Source organism: Natator depressus, chromosome 23 (assembly GCF_965152275.1).
Source record: "Natator depressus isolate rNatDep1 chromosome 23, rNatDep2.hap1, whole genome shotgun sequence".
In the NCBI taxonomy this organism is placed as follows: Eukaryota; Metazoa; Chordata; order Testudines; family Cheloniidae; genus Natator; species Natator depressus.
This window is the reverse complement of record NC_134256.1, coordinates 2,402,094-2,420,576: the sequence shown is the minus strand read 5'-3', so window position 1 is coordinate 2,420,576 and position 18,483 is coordinate 2,402,094. Positions and strand designations below refer to the sequence as shown.

Here is an 18,483-nt window from a genome sequence, read left to right as displayed (position 1 = left end):
GAAAAGGAAATTGAGTTGCACCGGGCAATCAGCACCGCACCTGGCAGTGGGCACAGCCGGACGGGTGGGCAATAGCGCCCCTGCCAGCACATCTGGGACCACGCCGCCCACGCCCACCCGCCGCAGAATCCACTGCCGTGGTGCCATGCCGGTGGGCGAACGCTAGGCCCCTCCCATAGCAACGCCGCCGTTTCCACGGCAACGAGAGACAGGAACGGGCTATGAAAAGGCGAAAGAAACGAAGGAATGTGAAAATAGAAACCCTGATGGCTCACGGGACTGGCTACCCGCCGACACCTCTCCCGCCCCCCGTCCCTCCAGCGCGGGCCCGGGGCTCGCCCCCAGCACGGTCGCCACTGAGCTTCCCGCTAGCTTTAATGTATTTATCCTCCCAGCATGCTGGGGCCAGACCCTCGGCTGGTGTCAATCCGCCGTAACTCCATGGCAGTCCATGGGGCCAGACCCCGGGGTGGCATCAATCAGCCAGAGCTCCATGGGAGTCCATGGGGCCAGACCCCCGGGTGGTGTCAATCAGCCGTAACTCCACGGGAGTCCATGGGGCCAGACCCCCGGCTGGTGTCAATCAGCCAGAGCTCCATGGGAGTCCATGGGGCCAGACTCCCGGGTGGTGTCAATCAGCCAGAGCTCCATGGCAGTCCATGGGGCCAGACCCCCGGGTGGTGTCAATCAGCCAAAGCTCCATGGGAGTCCATGGGGCCAGACCCCCGGGTGGTGTCAATCAGCCAGAGCTCCATGGCAGTCCATGGGGCCAGACCCCCGGGTGGCGTCAATCAGCCAGAGCTCCATCGAAGTGGACGAAGCTTTGCCCACTGACACCAGCTGCGGATTTGGCCCGGGGTCTCTCTCACCCAAAGCGGCTTCCCCCGAAAGCCCAGCCGCGGGGCTGTCCGGTGCTCCCGGAGCCAGGGAGCTGCCTGGGGAAACGTGGCTCCAGCCCCTAGCTGCGCTAGGCCGGAAAAGCAGGCATCTCCGTCTCCAGCGCCAACATTCCTGTAATTAATTTAATAGCCTCATTACCAGCGCCGGGGTGAAACATCAATTAAACAGTCCAGGAGGCTCATTCTGCGACAATGGGATTGTATTCGTTTTCCCCCTTTTGGAGTGGCGGGTTCCCGGCTTTTAATAGACGCTTTAATCAGGCTTTGTAACTCACACAAAAGGTCCTGCTCGCACGGCCTCGGCTTCCCATCGGGATGTCAGGCCGGGCTCTCTGCACCAGGAGCTCTCTGCTTGGGGCTGGGGCTGGAGCTGGGGGAGGGATGAGCTGCATCTGGTCCCATGCAGGGGGTGGGGATCCTGGAAAGCCCTGGAGAGGGGAGATGGGCTGGCACCCCGGAGAGCTGGGTCTGATGCCCAGCTGTGCCAGTCTTTGGACTGAAGCTGGGACTGGATTATGGGGGATGGATCACTTGATAATTGCCCTGTTCTGTTCATTCCCTCTGAAGCACCTGGCACTGTCAGGGACAGGATACTGGGCTAGATGGACCACTGGTCTGACCCACTATGGCCATTTTTAGGCAGACTCCCCTGTGTGACCTTGGACATTTCACTTCACTTCCCTGGGCCTCAGTTTCCCCCCCGTAACATGGGGGTCATAATTCTCTCTTGTTGAGTTAGATTTGAGGCTCCCGGGGGCAGGGGCTGTGTCTCGCCATGTATCCGTGAAGCGCCTGGCACAGTTCAGGACCTGCTCTCCGTTGAGGAGGATTAAGTAATAAAAGCCACAAGTCACTGCGTGGGTGAGCGCAGGGGCTCCAGAGTTTAAGGAGGGTGTTGGGGGGAGTTCCCGTGATCTGGTTCCCACCTGTAGCTTTAATGTGGCAAGGTAACTCCCTGGGAAAGCACCTCCCTGTCCTATCCAGAGAGAGCGCCGTCCACTAACAGGTGCTCTGGGCTCCATCTGAGACACCAGCGATTCAAACATCCGTTGCCCTGAACATTGCCAGAGCACATGTAACTGGGGCGGGTGGATCAGCAGCGCCGCAGGAAACCTGCTTCCTACCAGAGATCAATAGCTGGTCTCAGACTTGTGCACCATGTTGGACCACATCTTAACAGAGAGATCACCCACCCGCACAGTCTCCTCGCCAGCGTGAATCCACAACGACCTGTGAGCCACCAGGGACAGGGCCGTGAGCCACCAGGGACGGGGCCGAGACCCACCAAACTACTGCGTGCAGCTGGGAACCTCCAACTCATTGCATCAGCTAAGAATCAACAAGGCATTGCATACAACTGGGAGCCACCAGCTGCTTCCCCTTTGACAGCTATTGTCTCACGCTCTCTGCAGACCCAGGCAGATGCTGCTGCACAGATTACACTCAAGGCAGGTCCCCCCCTCCTCAAATCAGCTGTCTCAGGCTCTCTGCAAAGTCAGGCAGTATCGCTGCAGCATTTACTCCTGGCTCACATTTTCAATCTTTTCTCGACAAACATGAGGGCTAGAAATGTATTGGTTTAATGATCGTCAAGTGCCTGCCATAATCACGGGACTGCAGGAGCTAGGGCACCGGACACCAGTATAATGACCGTACATTAATCCAGCCCTGCCTCTAGTTGTCTGAGACAGTAGCTGTGAGGGGGAGAGCTGCCCCAAGTCAAACTGATGCAGGGACATTTGCCTGAGTCTGCAGAGAGCCTGAGACAACAGCAGTGTCATTAGATTGTGGGTTCCTTGGAGCAGGGACGGTCTTCCTTCAGTGTTTGGAAAGTGCCTGGCACATGAAATATAAATCAGTCGTGATAATAATAACCATCGCTACCGCTATGGACTAGTTAGTAAGTACATTCAGTATCGCCATGGTTACCATACCTCTTCCCTAGCAACACAGGGCCAGAATCTGCCACGCTTGCTCATGCTGAGAGTTACTTTTCCTCCTCAACTAGGGTACCAATCTCCTTGGGAAGACTCAAGAACTAACAAACCACTTGTTCTGAGTAGGGGTTGTAGAACGTGGCTAATAATAAGCCCCAGTTTTCTCCTGATTTGCTGCACGTGCCCCATTACGACAGGCCGGTGGAACTCATTGCCACAAGATGTCACCAAGGTCATTAAAAATGGCTGTTGGTTTTGGGATGCCATAATTGTTGGGTGAGCAAGATAGGATGCCTTAAAGAGGTCTGATTGTCAAAGGGTGGGCACCCAGCACTGCCTGGAAATCTTGAGTGGTTTATATTATAATCATAGTCTTTATAAGCACTTGTCATCAGTAGATTGCAAAGCACTTTCAAAGGAGGGTGATATCATTGTCCCCATTTTTACAGAGGAGAAAACTGAGGCCCAGAGCAGGGAAAGGTCTCACCCAAGCAGGCCAGTGCTAGAACCCACATCTCCAACATCACAATCCAGTCCTCTAACCACTAGGCCACACATAAATCAAACGATGGGATAACCAGCCCCCCGCCAAGGCAGGTCCCCTCCTGACCTGCGATCGTTTGAGATCAGCCCATGAGCTGAAGCAGGGGGTTTTAGAGCCCCGCAAACCTCTGGATTGAGTTGGTTTCTGGAATATTTACTGTTCTGGCTCTGAATTTCCTTGTTACCCATACAAACATCCAAACCTTGTTCTCAGACCTGCTAAGCTCTTACACCACGATTTTCACAAGTGACGAGTGAAAAGACGCACGGGAAGGGGCCAGATATTCAGACTAGCCCTGGTCCTTTGCAGGACAGAGGGCAAAGAGCTAGGAGCGAACGATACTGTCAGATCGAGAGCAGCGCTCTGGTTAAACCGCGCTTGGTGCCCCTGGGAACAGCAAACCCGACGCGCCGTCATCTCTCCCTCTTCCTCTCTAAAGACGTTGCCAGCGACGGACATCCTGAACCAGCCCGGCGAGCTGTGGACATTAACGTTTCACTGGGTTTGAAAGCGTGCTCTCGAAAGCCCGAGTAGAACCTGCCGGTGTATTTATAGACCAGGGTGGGGCGTGCCTCCTGCACGTCATGTCAGTTGTGATGCCGCCTGCTGCTGGCTTCTTTTCCTCCAGCTTGGCGGGAGCGGCCGGCCTAGTAGCCCAGGAAGCAGAACCGGGGCAGCAGCAGTGCGAGGCTTCTGCGTGCAGTTAGAGTCTCCCGTCGCAGGGGGATGCAAGAGGACACGCTTGGACGAGCAGTCACCTGCAGGGAGTGAAGCTGGGACCGCTGGATCCAACAGCGCGAGGCACCAGTGCCTGGCCTCAATGCCCCGGCTTCTACAGGGCAACGGCTGCAGTGGACTCGTAAACCTCGGCCAGCCCCTAGAGGGGGACAGAGAGGCACACGGTGGGAATGCAGTTCACGCATGCCCCCCTGGCCGGGGAAGGATCTCTGTTCCTGGATTAGCCACCAGAGAGGGATCGAGAGGAAGGATGGTGCAATGGTTAGAGCACCAGCTGGGGACTTTCCTCGGCTCCAAGGCCAGAAGGAAGCGGTGTGAGCACCTGGCCTGACCTCCTGCGTCGCATCGGCCATCGGAGGCCCACAAAATAATTCCTGGAGCAGATCTCAAAAAACATCCCACCTGGATTTAAACGTTCCCTGGGCTGGAGACTCGACCACGGTGCTGGGTAAGTTGCTCCATCGGGTAATTCCCCTCCTTGTTAAAAACGGACACCTTTCCCGTCTGAATTTGTCTAGCCTCACAACTATACATATACAATGATGGCTGCTAACAGCAAATTTAGACCCCAAAGGAGAGATCTTGGAGTCATTGTGGATATTTCTCTGAAAACATCCACTCAATGTGCAGCGGCCGTCAAAAAAGCGAACAGGATGCTGGGAATAATTAAGAAGGGGACAGATAATAGGACAGAAAATATTATATCGCCTCTATATAAATCCATGGGACGCCCACAGCTTGAATACTGTGTGTGGATGTGGTCGCCCCATCTCAAAAAAGATAGACTGGAATTGGAAAAGGTTCAGAAAAGGACAATAAAAATGACTGGGGGTATGGAACGGCTTCCGTATGAGGAGAGATTAATAAAACTGGGACTTGTCAGCTTGGAAAAGAGATGGCTAAGGGGGGATAGGATAGAGGTCTATAAAATCATGATGGTTGTGGAGAAAGTAAAGAAGGAAGTGTTGTTTACTCCTCCTACACAAGAACTAGGGCTCACCCAATGCAATGAACAGGCAGCAGGTTTAAAACAAACCAAAGGAAGTATTTCTTCACACAACGCACAGTCAACCTGTGGAACTCCTTGCCAGAGGATGTTGTGAAGGCCAAGACTATAACAAGGTTAAAAAAAGAACTAGGTAAGTTCATGGAAGACAGATCCATCAATGGCTATTAGCCAGGATGGGCAGGGATGGTGTCCCTAGCCTCTGGTTGCCAGAAGCTGGGAATGGGTGACAGGGGATGGATCACTTGGTGATTCCCTGTTCTGTTCATTCCCTCTGGGGCACTTGGCACTGGCCGCTGTCGGAAGACAGGACACTGGGCTGGATGGACCTTTGGTCTGACCCAGTCTGGCCATTCTTATGTTTTTCAACTTCCAGCCACTGGGACCTGTTAGATTGAAGAGGCCGTGATCAAATCTTGACAGGCCTGAGTTCAAGTCACCTGCTTCCTGGGTCACCCTGGCCAGGTCTCTTCCCTGCCTCAGAAGGAGTTGAAAGGATAAACAGGGTAACGGTTGGGGGCTACTCAGATCCTGGGGGAACATGGGCCATTGAAGTACCTTTGATTAGTGGGGAACAACTCCCTGGGGGGAGCTCTATTCTGAAATGAAAGTGACTTGATTCTGGAATAATTATTCCCATCACAAAGCTCTGATGGAATGCGTTCAGAATGGAGCGTCCACATGGAGGAGTTATTCTGGATTAGCATTGCCGCTCAATTTCCCCTGTGTAGACAAGCCCCTAGCGTTTAAAGTCTGACACCCCAAAGTCACCCTTCGATCTGTTGGGAAACCCCGGCCATTCGATCTGTTTTAGAGCTAGGTAAACTGAAGTGCAGAGTGAGGGGAGTGACCGGCCAAGATCACACGTGGCAAAGGCAGGATGGAAACCCAGATCTTTTAGGGCCCAGGGCCTTAACCGCAAGGTTGTGCGTTTTTATTCCCAGACATTTCAAAACAACAGCAAGTGGGAGGGAGGGAGAGAGGGAAGGTGCGCTCCCAGGTTCCTGCAGCGATTTATTGTAGGAGCTACATTTTTCATGCACTTTGCAGGGGGGAGAGGAAACACTTCTCCCTGACAGCTGTTCCTCCCTCGAGCCAGTGGGGAGTCCAAATATACATCAATTGATGCTCCACGGAGGCCGAGTGACCTAATGGTCAGAGCAAGGGACCTTCTTCTTCATTGTCTTGCACCTTGTGCAGCCATTTACCTGGGGGCAAAACGCTCCCGGAGGAACTGGTCGCTTCGGCCCCGCACTCTGCACCGGCTCAGGGCAATGCAGACTCAGGGCCCAGAGGCTGGGTGCTGTTCTGGACTCTTGGAGGGAGTTGTTTATAGCAGAGGACCAGGAATCAAAGCCTCTGGTACCATTCTGGCTACGAGAGGGAGTGAGGTCTAGTGGTTGGAGCAGGGGAACTCCTGGGTTTTAGCGTCAGGTCTGGGAGTGCTATCTAGGAGTGGGAGCAAGGGAGGGTTTGGGGAGACAGGACTCCTGGGTTCTGTTCGTATCTCTGTCATGGCAAATAGCTTCCCAGCTCTGGGAGGCTGGGTGGCCATGCGGTTAGAACAAGAGGGGGACTAGGAGTCAGGACTCCTGGGTTTTAGCTCCAGAACTGGGAGCTGGGTGCTGTCTAGGAGTTAGAGCAAGAGAGGGTTTGGGGCAATATCCCCACTTCAGTAACGAAATAAGCACCTTTCCGAGTCCGGGCACTCTGAAAATCAGCCAGCGCTCAGTCTGTTATTCACGCTCCCGTAAACTGTTCCTCAGCACCCTCTGTGGAGAGAGCGCTTGTCGCCCCCTTGACTAGCTCTGCTCGGGCTCCAAAGCCGCCAGATCACCGGCGGATCCTTCAGTTCGTCCTGATCGCGGCACGACTGCCTTGACCGTCTGGGGGGAAGGCTGATTTGGAGCTCAGTCTCCTGATGCAGCCTGCGGTTAGTTTTGGGGGAGCAGGCGTGGGATGTGGGGGGGGGGGCAAAGGTTTAGGCAGGGAAACCTTTAAGCCCATTTGGATCGGACAGCTGGGTGCCAAGCCAGAGCGACCTGACAGCATTTCTCCAAGCACCAAGGTCTAGTCTATAAGGGGCAACTCCACCTTGGGTGGGGACTGAGCTAGGTGGGACTTAATGGGGCTAAATGAAAGCCAAATTTGGCCTTGGGCACTGGCTGCTTCGCCCTTCCCTGGTGGGTTTCAAGAGGTGCGTGGGCAAAGCAGGGCGGGATCCTCTCCTGCTGGAGGTCTGATGGGCCACAGGCTGCATGGCCATGGGGCGTGGGAGCCTGGCTTAGAGCCGAGGGAGTATTACCGTACCACAGCAGCCTCTGTTGAAAAGAGACCGGCTGAAGTGCTAACCTAGGTTTGATTAAAAAGGAAAATAGGGGAGGAACCTGGATTAACGCAAAAAAGCCTCTTGCACTAGATACAACCGGGGCCGGGGCCTGGAACCGTGAGGAGCAGCGGCCGCTCCGACCTACGCCTGCCACCCCTTCCCCCTGCCTCCCTGCTCGCTTGGGTTACTGGGCTGGCTGCCGGGGTAACTGGGCGAAATTCCCTGGCCTGTGCAATGCAGGTCAGCCTGGACGACCCAGTGGTCCTGGCTGGCTTCATAAGCGACGAAGCCCGTTGGGAGCGGTTCTGCACCTTGTGGAATTATCTGCACCAGCCCACTTGGGACAGGAGCAATCGGGTTCCAGCCCTACTGCACAGCGGTCTGAGGGGCTGTGCAGCGCGGACCGGGGGGAGATCAGGGCCCCCGGCGAGTGCTGTCACTGATAGAAGCAGGAGAGGAAGCAGAGGAGAATTCCCATGCTCCGGGAGGAGGGGAATACGTGGAGGCAAAGCTAACTCTGAGATGTGGGGATGGGTCGTCGGCAAGGGGGACTGCACCCACCACCACCGCATCTCAAAGCTCGAGAGGCTGAGCTGAAAGAGCCAGCTCCCACCACTCCACGGCAGGGGGTGCAGAGTCCCACAACTGCAATTTACTAGCATGCCGGGGACAAAGGTGAGGAAGTATTTTGATCTTGACTGTGCCTCTTTAAAACCATGCTTCTGCAGCATAGGACTGCCTCGCTGGGTGCCAATTACAGCCGGATCCTAGGGCTCCAGGCTACTGTAATATAACTAATGAGGGCCCATATAATGACCGGTTAGTACAGGAGCCTTTCCCTACAGCCCTTGGCACAGTCCTGTTTTATGAAGGTTAAGAGGCGATTTATCCCAGGCTGTAAGTACCTAGACGGGGAACAGAGATGTGATAACCGAGGGCTCTTCCGTCTAGCAGGGGAAGGATCCAATGGTTGGAAGTTGAAACTAACTGAATTCAGACTGGAACTAAGGTGCAAATGGTTAGCAGTGAGGATACGTAAGCCATGGAACAACCTACCAAAGGCTGAGGCAGAATCTACTTCTCCCTCACTGGGCCTGATTAAATCAAGACAGGTTGATTTTCTAACAGATCTGCTCTGATTCAAACAGGAATTAATGCTGGGAAGTCGTCGGGCCTGTGTTATATCTAGGTCCGGCAGAATTCCATTTTCGTTTTTTTGTAATTTTGGCAGAGAACACGGATGTTTATTTCTAAACATTTTTCTGTTTTTATCAATTTAAATGTTCACAGTTCCAGGAAACTATGTAGGGGGGAGGTCAGACAATTATTTAATGGCAGTAGATGTGGAGATTCAAAAAGTAAAGGGCTTTATAACCGTTAAAAGACACATTGTCAACACATCCAAAGTAAATCTCCTTTGGTCAAACCCAAATAAGCTTTCAAGCAGCATTTTTCTTCCTTTGCCTCTCCATACATTTCTTTGAAATATTTGTCCTCAGTTTGTGTGGATACAGTGAAATCGACACTTACTGACACCAATAAAAATCTAATTTTCCAAGGCCAGTGAAACAGGAAGTTAGAGTAGATGATCCCAGTGGTCACTCTGGCCTGAGATAAATCTCTCAGAGCGTGGGGTTTCCACCCCCAGTGGAAGAGGCTTCCTCCGACACCCGCTCTACGTATTCCCTGTAATGCAGCTGTTATGAGTCCCCGACACAGCCATCGTCCCTAAGGCCTGGCGTCTCAGCTAAAACGCTCTGGCAGAGTCGGACTTGCCCACACGCAGACAGCAACAGGGCTAGCTATTCCAGCTATTCCCTGTGGATGGCCTAGTCCGGATTCATTCATGCGCTTCCAAAGCGGACCGGGCAATCTCCTGGAACAGAGCGTCCACTCGGGGGAGCTACTGCAGAATGGCCTATTTCACAACGGCTATTCCAGTCGGTGTCACCCTGTAGACAAAACCTTGCCACTGAGAATCAGGTCCCTCACAACACACGCGGATTATGAACACTGAGCTCCTTTAATTCCCTGCCCTCACCCCTTAATCACCCTGGGCTCTGTCCTCCTAGCGCCCCCAGTTTGTCTCCAGCATGTGTAGGCCAGTGAGGAGCCCACAAGTGAGCAGGGCATTACAGGGGGCGGTTACCCCAGAGAAGGGGCCAACGCCTCCGCACCCACAAATCGCAATGGCCTTTATCGCGTCACACACTCAGATCAAATCCGTGGCCCAATGTCCCACCGTGAGTAAAAAGCACAGGTCCAAACCCTGACACTGTCTGTTCTGCCGCAGAGGACCCCCATGGTGTCACAGAGAAGCCAGCGGATGGATTTCACCCAGCGTCGGCATCCGATTCCTTTCCTGGTTCCGCTAACTCAGGATAACACTGTCCCCCGACACAGAGCAAGCCAGATGCCAATCAGCAAAACAGGCTCTGGTGGGGCCCCAGGATTTTGAAGTGGCTGATGAAACGTTAGCTGCCGATTAAATCAAAGTGTGAAAATGTTGCAAGGCCCTGGCTGTGAGCGCGAGTCGCACACATTACACGTGCACAGAATTCAGTGCATGACCATGCCCATGAACCCAGGTCAGTATGTTACACGCACACATGAATCCAGTTCTTTATAATACGCACACATCCATAAACCCAGTTCACGACGGTATTATACTGTGTACGTGTAGATTCACGAGCATGCACACCACTGCTCTCCACCGGACAAAAGCAGGGCAGCTCGGAGGTGCACCGTAACCCCCATGCGGCTGACAACACCCCGCACGTGTCTCCTTGAGCTCAGGCGGTCGGGCCGGGGCTTTTAGAGCCGAAGCATGAGTGCCCTGTTCCCGCTGGCACTGGGTCTTTCCCACAGGCCGCGGCATGTCAGCGGCCACAGATTTGCTACCAGACTTTGCGGGGCACGGCAGGAAGAGGGTGGGTTATTTGACTTCTTCTGAAGACAGCTCAAATCACTAGATGTAATTGCACAAAAAAGGCTCCCACTCTCTGAAAACACATCTGCCCCTGATTCCAGCCGAATAGATCCACACGCACCACGTTGAGCGGCGAAGGCTCGTTGGCTGGGGGGCCGTCGCGAGGAGTTCCCCACAATCTTCACCTCAAGGGACCAAATGCATCACTGGTGTAATCCCACTGGCGTCAATGGGGGCCAGATCCCCAGCTGGCACAAAGCGGCATCGCTCCCTCGCCAACAGTGGATCCATTGGAGCCTGTCTGTGGCTCTAACCCATGATGTTACTCAGCTGTTGCTCTATTGAGGTCAATGGGGCCAGATCCCCAGTGGGTGTAAATCAGTGCCACGCCGCTGAAGTCAACCCAGCTGAGCCAATTTACGCCATGATTTGGTCCAATGGCTCTAAAACCGTAAGCCCCTATAAGAGCCAAAAAGACCTTTAGCTGTCACCACCGAGTGACAGGTACAGGGCTGTCCCGCCGACGCATTTCCAGCTCCCTCCATTTCGGTCCCCAGGGCGTGGGAAAGAGCTGGCCTCTCTTCCCAGGCTTCGGAGGAGAAGAGGAGTACGCTTCTGTTTCAATTCCGGGCGACTCTCTTTGCTAAGCTGGGTACTATTTTTTGTCTAGCGACGTGGATGTACTGACAGTGAGAGTCAAGCCCATTTCAAATAAACACACAGGCTCAGGCCCAGCTCATTCCTCCAGCGGCACCCGCCGGCCCCAGCCAAGAGCAGGGCCCCGTCATGCCAGGCGCTGTACAGGAGGAGCGAGAGAAACTGCTCCCAGGCTAGCCAGCCCGCCTCGGAAGAGACAGCCTTGAAAACGGGATTTCCGGCTGATCCTGCCGTGTTCCCAAAGGAGAATCTCGCCCAAGTCCCACAGACTGCGGGATAATGTCTGGAGACAATGTAACTGTATTCTTAATTCAGGTTGAAGGTGGCATCCTAAGGAAAAACCCAGTTTTCAGGCAGCCTAACTTCTACCATGCTGTGAAATGTTACCGCCCTCTATCTTCTCACCGTGTAAATGATACGCACGGGGCCAGATCCTCCGCCGGTGCAAAGCCGCACCGTTGTGCTGGTTTCAATGGCACGACGCTGACTTACATCGGCCGGGGGATCTGGCCCCACTGACTCCAGTCGGGTAACACCAAGTTACACCCGCTGGGGATCTGACGCGATTGACTCTAATGGAGTCAGATCCTTTCCACACCAGCTGGGGATCTGGCCCCACCGACTCCAGGGGAGTGATGCTGACTGACACCAGCTGCAGCTCTGGTCCCACAGACTCCGTGGCGTGACGCCAATTTACACCTGCTGGGAGCTAGCCAGCAGCAAATAATTCAAAGTTATTTCACCTGCTGGGCTCTCCCAGTGCATCTTGGTTTCTATCTTTTGGAGCGTAACCCCTGGAGGGTCAGGTCTGCTGCCTACCACACGCTGTCAGCGCTTTAATCATCATCCTATTTCTTACGACGTGAATTTCTAAAGCGTGCACCGCCGCAGAGGGGAGGAAACCCATCGGATCTCTTCGGCTACGTTTGCAGAGCTAAAGCCCTCTCTGGCCCAGTTCAGCCCGGCCACCGCTGACATGGACGGCGCCGCTTTTCGCCAGCTGAGGATTTGGCCCCTGCCGTTTCAAAAGCGCGTTTCGCCGCCTGGGAAATCAAGCCGATTCTGGCAGAACACCTGTCCCCCAACATAACGGGCCTGCTGCGGGCCCGCCACGCCGCTCCGTCCCATTCCAATCGCCCCTGTTCCAAACACAGGAACCCCTTTCCTGGGGCAGCAACACGCACTTTCCAATCAACCGTGGGCGCCAGCATCCCTCTGGCGAATGCAACGAGAAGACCCAGGGGCCGCTGGCATGGGGTGGCCCCCTTCGGAGCAGGGCACAGACTGGACATGGAGCAGGCGGGTAAAGGCACCAGGTGGGTCCAGGAGCCGGGGAAGACAATGGAAGTTTACAGGGGAATTTTAAAAAATGGATTCTGATTATTAAACGGTCGGGAGGAGCCCCGGCAGGATCCATCCCAAGCCGGGGGGGGGGGGGGGGATTGTTTTCTGCCAAGGCATCAGTTGCAAATCTAACACTGCACAAGACGGGGGGGGGGGGGCAGGTTCTCAGGTGGCGTCAGCTCCCTTTGTGCCAGCTATAGAATCTGCCCCCCCCCCCGGGACTGTAAGGAGAAACCCACTGAATAGGGGAGAGTGGGGGGGGGTAGGTTGCAGGAGGTGGGAAAAGGAGCTGAGATGCCAAGGTAACGGAGAGACAGGGGCACGCAAGTGATTTGCGGGTGGAAAATCCAGCCCCCCCCCCACACACACAGGGCAGCTGCCCCCCCAGCCCACTCCCCCCCCCCATACACATCCTGCTCCCAGAGCCTCCAGCAAAGAAGCCAGAGGGAAAAACCTGCAAGCACCATCCAGTCACCAGCACCCGCCCCCCCACCATGTGTCCAAGCTGCCCCCCCCCGGCATACCTGGGGGTCTGCTCCTCTCTCTCCTCCCCACCTCGAGCCTGGGGCTGACCGCGAGCTCCGAAGGCATCAAGTTACTTCTCCATGGTCGCCGCCTGGCAGGGCTGGGGCTGCGTGCGGGAGGGGCGGGGGGGCCGCTCCAGCTGCCGGCTCGCTCCGAGACGCGCCCCCGCCCCCCAGCCCCCGCCCTTGCAGCCGGCCGGAGCCCGCCCAGCGTGGGGGGCGGAGCGCGGGGCGGGTCCTGGGGAAAAGGGGGGCACGGGGAGAGCTTGGACAGAGGCCGGGCGGCCAGCACCCAGGGGCGGGGGGGCGGCGGCCAGCACCCGGGGGCGGGGCTCCCAGTCCCAGGGAAAGGGGATCTTGGCAGAGAGGGGGCCCGGAGCTCCCGAGAATTCAGCACCTCCCAGTGCAGGACAGCTCCCCCCCCCCACACACACACACACCCGCCAGTGCAGGACAGCTCCCCCCCCCCACACACACACAGAGTGCAGGACAGCTCCCCCCCCACCCCACACACACAAACACCGCCAGTGCAGGACAGCTCCCCCCCACCCCACACACACAAACACCGCCAGTGCAGGACAGCTCCCCCCCCACCCCACACACACAAACACCGCCAGTGCAGGACAGCTCCCCCCCACCACACACACACACACACCCCGCCAGTGCAGGACAGCTCCACCCCACACACACACACACCCCGCCAGTGCAGGACAGCTCCCCCCCCCACACACACACACACAGAGTGCAGGACAGCTCCCCCACACACACACACACCCCGCCAGTGCAGGACAGCTCCCCCCCCCACACACACACACCCCGTCAGTGCAGGACAGCTCCCCCCCCCCACACACACACAGAGTGTAGGACAGCTCCCCCACACACACACACACACACCCCGCCAGTGCAGGACAGCTCCCCCACACACACACACACACCCCCCGCCAGTGCAGGACAGCTCCCCCCCCCACACACACACCCCGCCAGTGCAGGACAGCTCCCCCCCCCCCCCACACACAGAGTGTAGGACAGCTCCCCCACACACACACACCCCGCCAGTGCAGGACAGCTGCCCCCCCCCCCCCCCCCCACACACACACAGAGAGTGCAGGACAGCTCCCACACACACACACACACACAAACACCGCCAGTGCAGGACAGCTCCCACACACACACACACAGAGAGAGTGCAGGACAGCTCCCCCCCCCCACACACACACCCCGCCAGTGCAGACAGCTCCCCCCACACACACACACACACACACCCCACCAGTGCAGACAGCTCCCCCCACACACACACCCCCAGTGCAGGACAGCTTCTCCCCCCCCATACACACACACACAGTGCAGGACAGCTGCCCCCCCCACACCCCCTCAGTGCAGGACAGCTTCCCCCCCACACACAATGCAGGACAGCTCCCAGCTCCCCACACACACACAGTGCAGGACAGCTCCCAGCTCCCCCCCCCCCCCAGTGCAGGACAGCTCCCCCCGCCACACACAGACACACACACACAGTGCAGGACAGCTCCCAGCTCCCTCCCCCCTCCCCCCCAGTGCATGACAGCTCCCCCCCGCCACACACACACAGTGCAGGACAGATCCCAGCTTCCCCCCCCACACACACACACACACAGAGTGCAGGACAGATCCCAGCTTCCCCCACACACACACACAGTGCAGGACAGATCCCAGCTCCCCCCCCCCCCCCACACACACACACACAGTGCAGGACAGATCCCAGCTTCCCCCCCCCACACACACACACAGAGTGCAGGACAGCTCCCAGCTCTCCCCTCCCCGCAGTGCAGGACAGATCCCAGCCCCCCAGTGCCCGAGCTCCAAGGCACCCAGCGAACCACACCTTCCCCTGCAGCTGGGGACACTTCTGATTCAAGTTTGCCGGCTTCCCTGGCTGTGCCATGAGGGGCAGGAGAGAAACCCAGCTCCCTGCTCCCCTGGCAGCGCCCCGGCTCTAACCCCACTGAGGCAAGGCTCCGCATTCAAAGCAAAGACCCACCCTCCCTAAGACAAGCCTGGGGCACTTAACACAAAGGGGGGGGGGAACTAGTTCATGCATTTGCCCTTTGTGTGGCTACCTCCTAACCCAGCTGGCATATTACAGTAGCACCCGCAGGCTCCTGCTGAGATCAGGGCCCCACGGGGCCTGGCGCTGCACACAGGTGGCATGAGAGACAGCCCATCTCAAGGAACTCACAGTGTAAAGAGATAAAGGGAAACTGAGGCACAGAGCAGGAAAGTGACTTGCCCATGCCAGGCGTAGAACCCAGGTCTCCCAGTCCCGTGCTCTACCCACTAGGCCACACTACCTATAACTGGAGCCCTACACACATTATTTAGGGCCAGGATGGTAAAAGGCACCTAGGGAGGGAGGGGCATTTCCAAAGGGGTCGCCACCTTCCCCTCTCTACATTTGCTTTAATATCCGTTGCCTTGTCTCCATCCCCACCCTGCCTCTGATCGCCAGCTTTGCTGCGGCTCTCTCCAGCGGGCAAAGGAAGCAGGCTGGGGGGAGAAAAACAGCAGAGGCCATCTCTAGAGGTTGTTGGGGGAAAAGGCTCCAACCCCCCCCGCCCCCCCCCCCACACTTCCTTTGGTTTCCCGGCCACACAACAATCCACCTCATGAATATGCAAAGTGCCCAGAGTGTATTGGTTCCAGGCACCGCATGTGTCAAGCGGCAGAGCAAGGGGAAGAAAGCCAGAGCCAATCGGCTCCGCGCAAACTGCATATTGATTATGCTCCATGAAACCTAATGGTGAGAAGGGCGATTAAAATGAAACCTGGCCATTTAAAAGAAAAAATCCTCTTGAGTAACGGGTCCATGCAGGAAAGCATAAGGGGACAAATCTCCTTAAAAGAACAGGTCCATTTCCATGTGCCTGTACGAAACCAGCTGGGAGAGAAATTCCATTTAAACACCACCCTGCTCGATTTATTTTTAGCACCGCTTTCTATACCAGGCAACGGTGCAGGAAGTTAGCAAGATGCCTATGGAGAGAGGAAATTAAGATCTTTCGCCAATTACTAAAGACTAATGCCTTTTGTTTTTCAGGTGCACTGCAGAACTCAGATTAAAATATACGAAACTCTTCCAGCTTGGCTGCTGAGGCGAGAACATGAAGAGGGGAGGAAAAAGCAAGAGAAATTCAGTGCTAGTAAGAGTCACTGCCTGAGAGCAACTCACACACTGCTGATAATTATTATTCACCTCATTCTAACGAAGGCCAGGCCGCATTGTGCCAGCAGTCTAGCTAGACTAGACTATCCCAGGGGAGAAGAAAGGAAGGGTGATTTATCCCATTTCACAGATGGGGAAACTGAGGCCCAGAGAGGCTAAATGACTTACCCAAGCTCTTACAGGAAGTCCACTGCAGGACAGGAACTGGCCCCAAATCTCCTGAGTCCCAATCCAGGGCTAAGCAGCAGGACAGCCCAGAGATAGAGAAATAACCCTGGCCTTTGTCTGGCACAGTACAGACCTCATGGCGCTTTCAGTGACTCCACCCCCTGCTCTGTATTTATTGGTGGTTCCCAAACTTTGGCCCCCCCTAGACCCCTGCTGGGCCCCGAGAACAGCTGGCCATGCTCGTGGGGCTAGTCCACCCTCCGTCTGACTAGCGGGCGCTGAAGAGCATTCAAAGCAGTGTAACATTTAATAAACTCTCCCCAGGCATTACTGTTCCCTGGCAATGTGCGTCTGCAAATAGGGGTAGGGGGCTCTAAAATGAAAGAGGGAGAAGGTGCAAAGGGTGGAATGAAAAAGAACCCCACCCCCACCCCGCTTGCAGCCCCATTCGATGCAAGGGGGTGCAGAACATTTTGGAAAATCCATCCCTGTGTGTTCAAAGTCTTACCCCAGCCTCAAGCCATATGCTGCAGAAAGCTCCTGCCCGGTCCCAGCGGCTGGCCAAGGGAGGCCACCCTGGAATTCAAGCTGGTTTATCTGTAGTTAGCAGCTGGCTGCTCACTAAAGAGTTTGGGCCCCACTTCAAGAGCCTGGCGATCCGCTGATTCACATCCACTAACCCATCCCTGGGGACTGGAGCAGAGGGCAGCCACCAAAGCCCCAAGATTTGTATATTTCATCATTTGTGTTACTGCAGCACGGGGAGCCTCGGCGAGCACTGGACGCACATCTGGGATAAGACGGTCCCTGCCCCAAAGGGCTTCCATTGTAAGCCAGGCAAAGACTGGGAAAAGGAAAGCCGGGCTCCGAGATGGGGCGTGGGCACCAGCAGCAAAGGCAAAGAACAGAAACAGATTTTCCAATCCAGCGTTCAGCCTGCTCTGGCCTGCACCAGAATTCATCCTGATGTTAAAGCAATTCTCACTCTCTCTCTCCTACGCACTCCCCCTGCCATCCCATCCCCTCTCCGCCCCCACACCTACCTGCCATCCCATCACACCCCACCAGCTGCCATTCCACCACAGGGAAAACTGGGGGTGGGGGGAAAGAGTGTCTATCTGGCAGCTCTTTTTAAAGACTTGGAGGTGCGGAAAGAAAAGAGAGAGACCGTACGCTGGAGCTGGGGAGGAGAGAGGGAGGAAGGGCAGGACCAGTGTGGAAGGGGACGGGAAGGGAGACAGGAAGAGGGAGAAGGATTCGGTATATTGAGGGAGGCTGAGACAACAGCTCGGCTTCATCCTGGCGTTTCACGTGCCATCTGAGAGCCGCCCACAGAAATCAGAGCAAGGGCAGGAGAAATCCTGCTGAATAGCAGAAAGAGCTTTTCCCAAAGCACGGGGGCTGAGACGGCTGCAAATGGCCACAGCTCAGAGATGCTGGGTTTTGCCGAGATCACTACACCCACATCCCTGGACGTTATCGGTTTATTTGTAGTGTATGAAGTGACCGTGTTGTCTAGTGGTTAGAGCTCTGCCCCCAAGCCTGCTTGGCACATTCCGTCCCCGCCCTGTGCCTCACCTTCCCCATCCGTAAAACGGGGTAATGAAGCTGAGCTGTTTTGTCAAGTGCTCTGTGATGCACCTGAGAACGGCTTGGTGTCGTGACAGGAGTGCTCCCTAGAGGCCATGCTGTACAGATCTGAGGTAATGAGACGTGCCCGAAGAGGTGAGCCGCGGCTGAACGCAGGACGGAGAAATGGCTCCACGGGTGCCTCCTGTCTAACACCCAGACACGTGCGTAGCCCTTTGCAGCGGAGGGTCTCACAGCATTTAACAAGCGTTCGCAAATTCAGCCTCACAGGTGCCCGGCCTCCTGGGTGACAAGCTCCCCAGGCTACTGTGTGAGTTCACGGCAGCGCTGGGAATAAAACCGACACCTCCGGACCCCTGCGCCTCTAACAAAACTTCTCTTCCCCCTTCCGCCCGCTCATTCAGCCCCACTGCCTCAAACTGGGCAGCTAGAGAACCCCGACTCACATCTCTGTCCCTAGCTGCTTCCAGCCTTTGCCAACCCCTGCAGCCCCCAAAACCCCACAGAGGAGATTCAGAGGGACCCAGCTTAGAAAGAGTCAAACAATCCCAATAATTCAGCTCGGCTCAGCAGCAACCACGGCCGACTCTCCCAGCCGTCTGGGAAGCACGCTGCTCCC

At 56.0% G+C, this 18,483-nt stretch overlaps 1 protein-coding gene across 1 annotated transcript in view; it reads right to left on the bottom strand.

The window, feature by feature from the left end:
• Nucleotides 1-13,025, bottom strand: part of SLC8A2 (solute carrier family 8 member A2) — a 74,089-nt gene extending 61,064 nt beyond the window's left edge. Inside the window, exon 1 of the mRNA XM_074937234.1 lies at nucleotides 12,908-13,025. Within this exon, the coding sequence (XP_074793335.1) occupies nucleotides 12,908-12,974 (67 nt within the window). The 5' untranslated portion in view covers nucleotides 12,975-13,025. The remainder of the gene's footprint in view (nucleotides 1-12,907) is intronic.
• Between the last annotated feature and the right edge of the window lie 5,458 nt (nucleotides 13,026-18,483).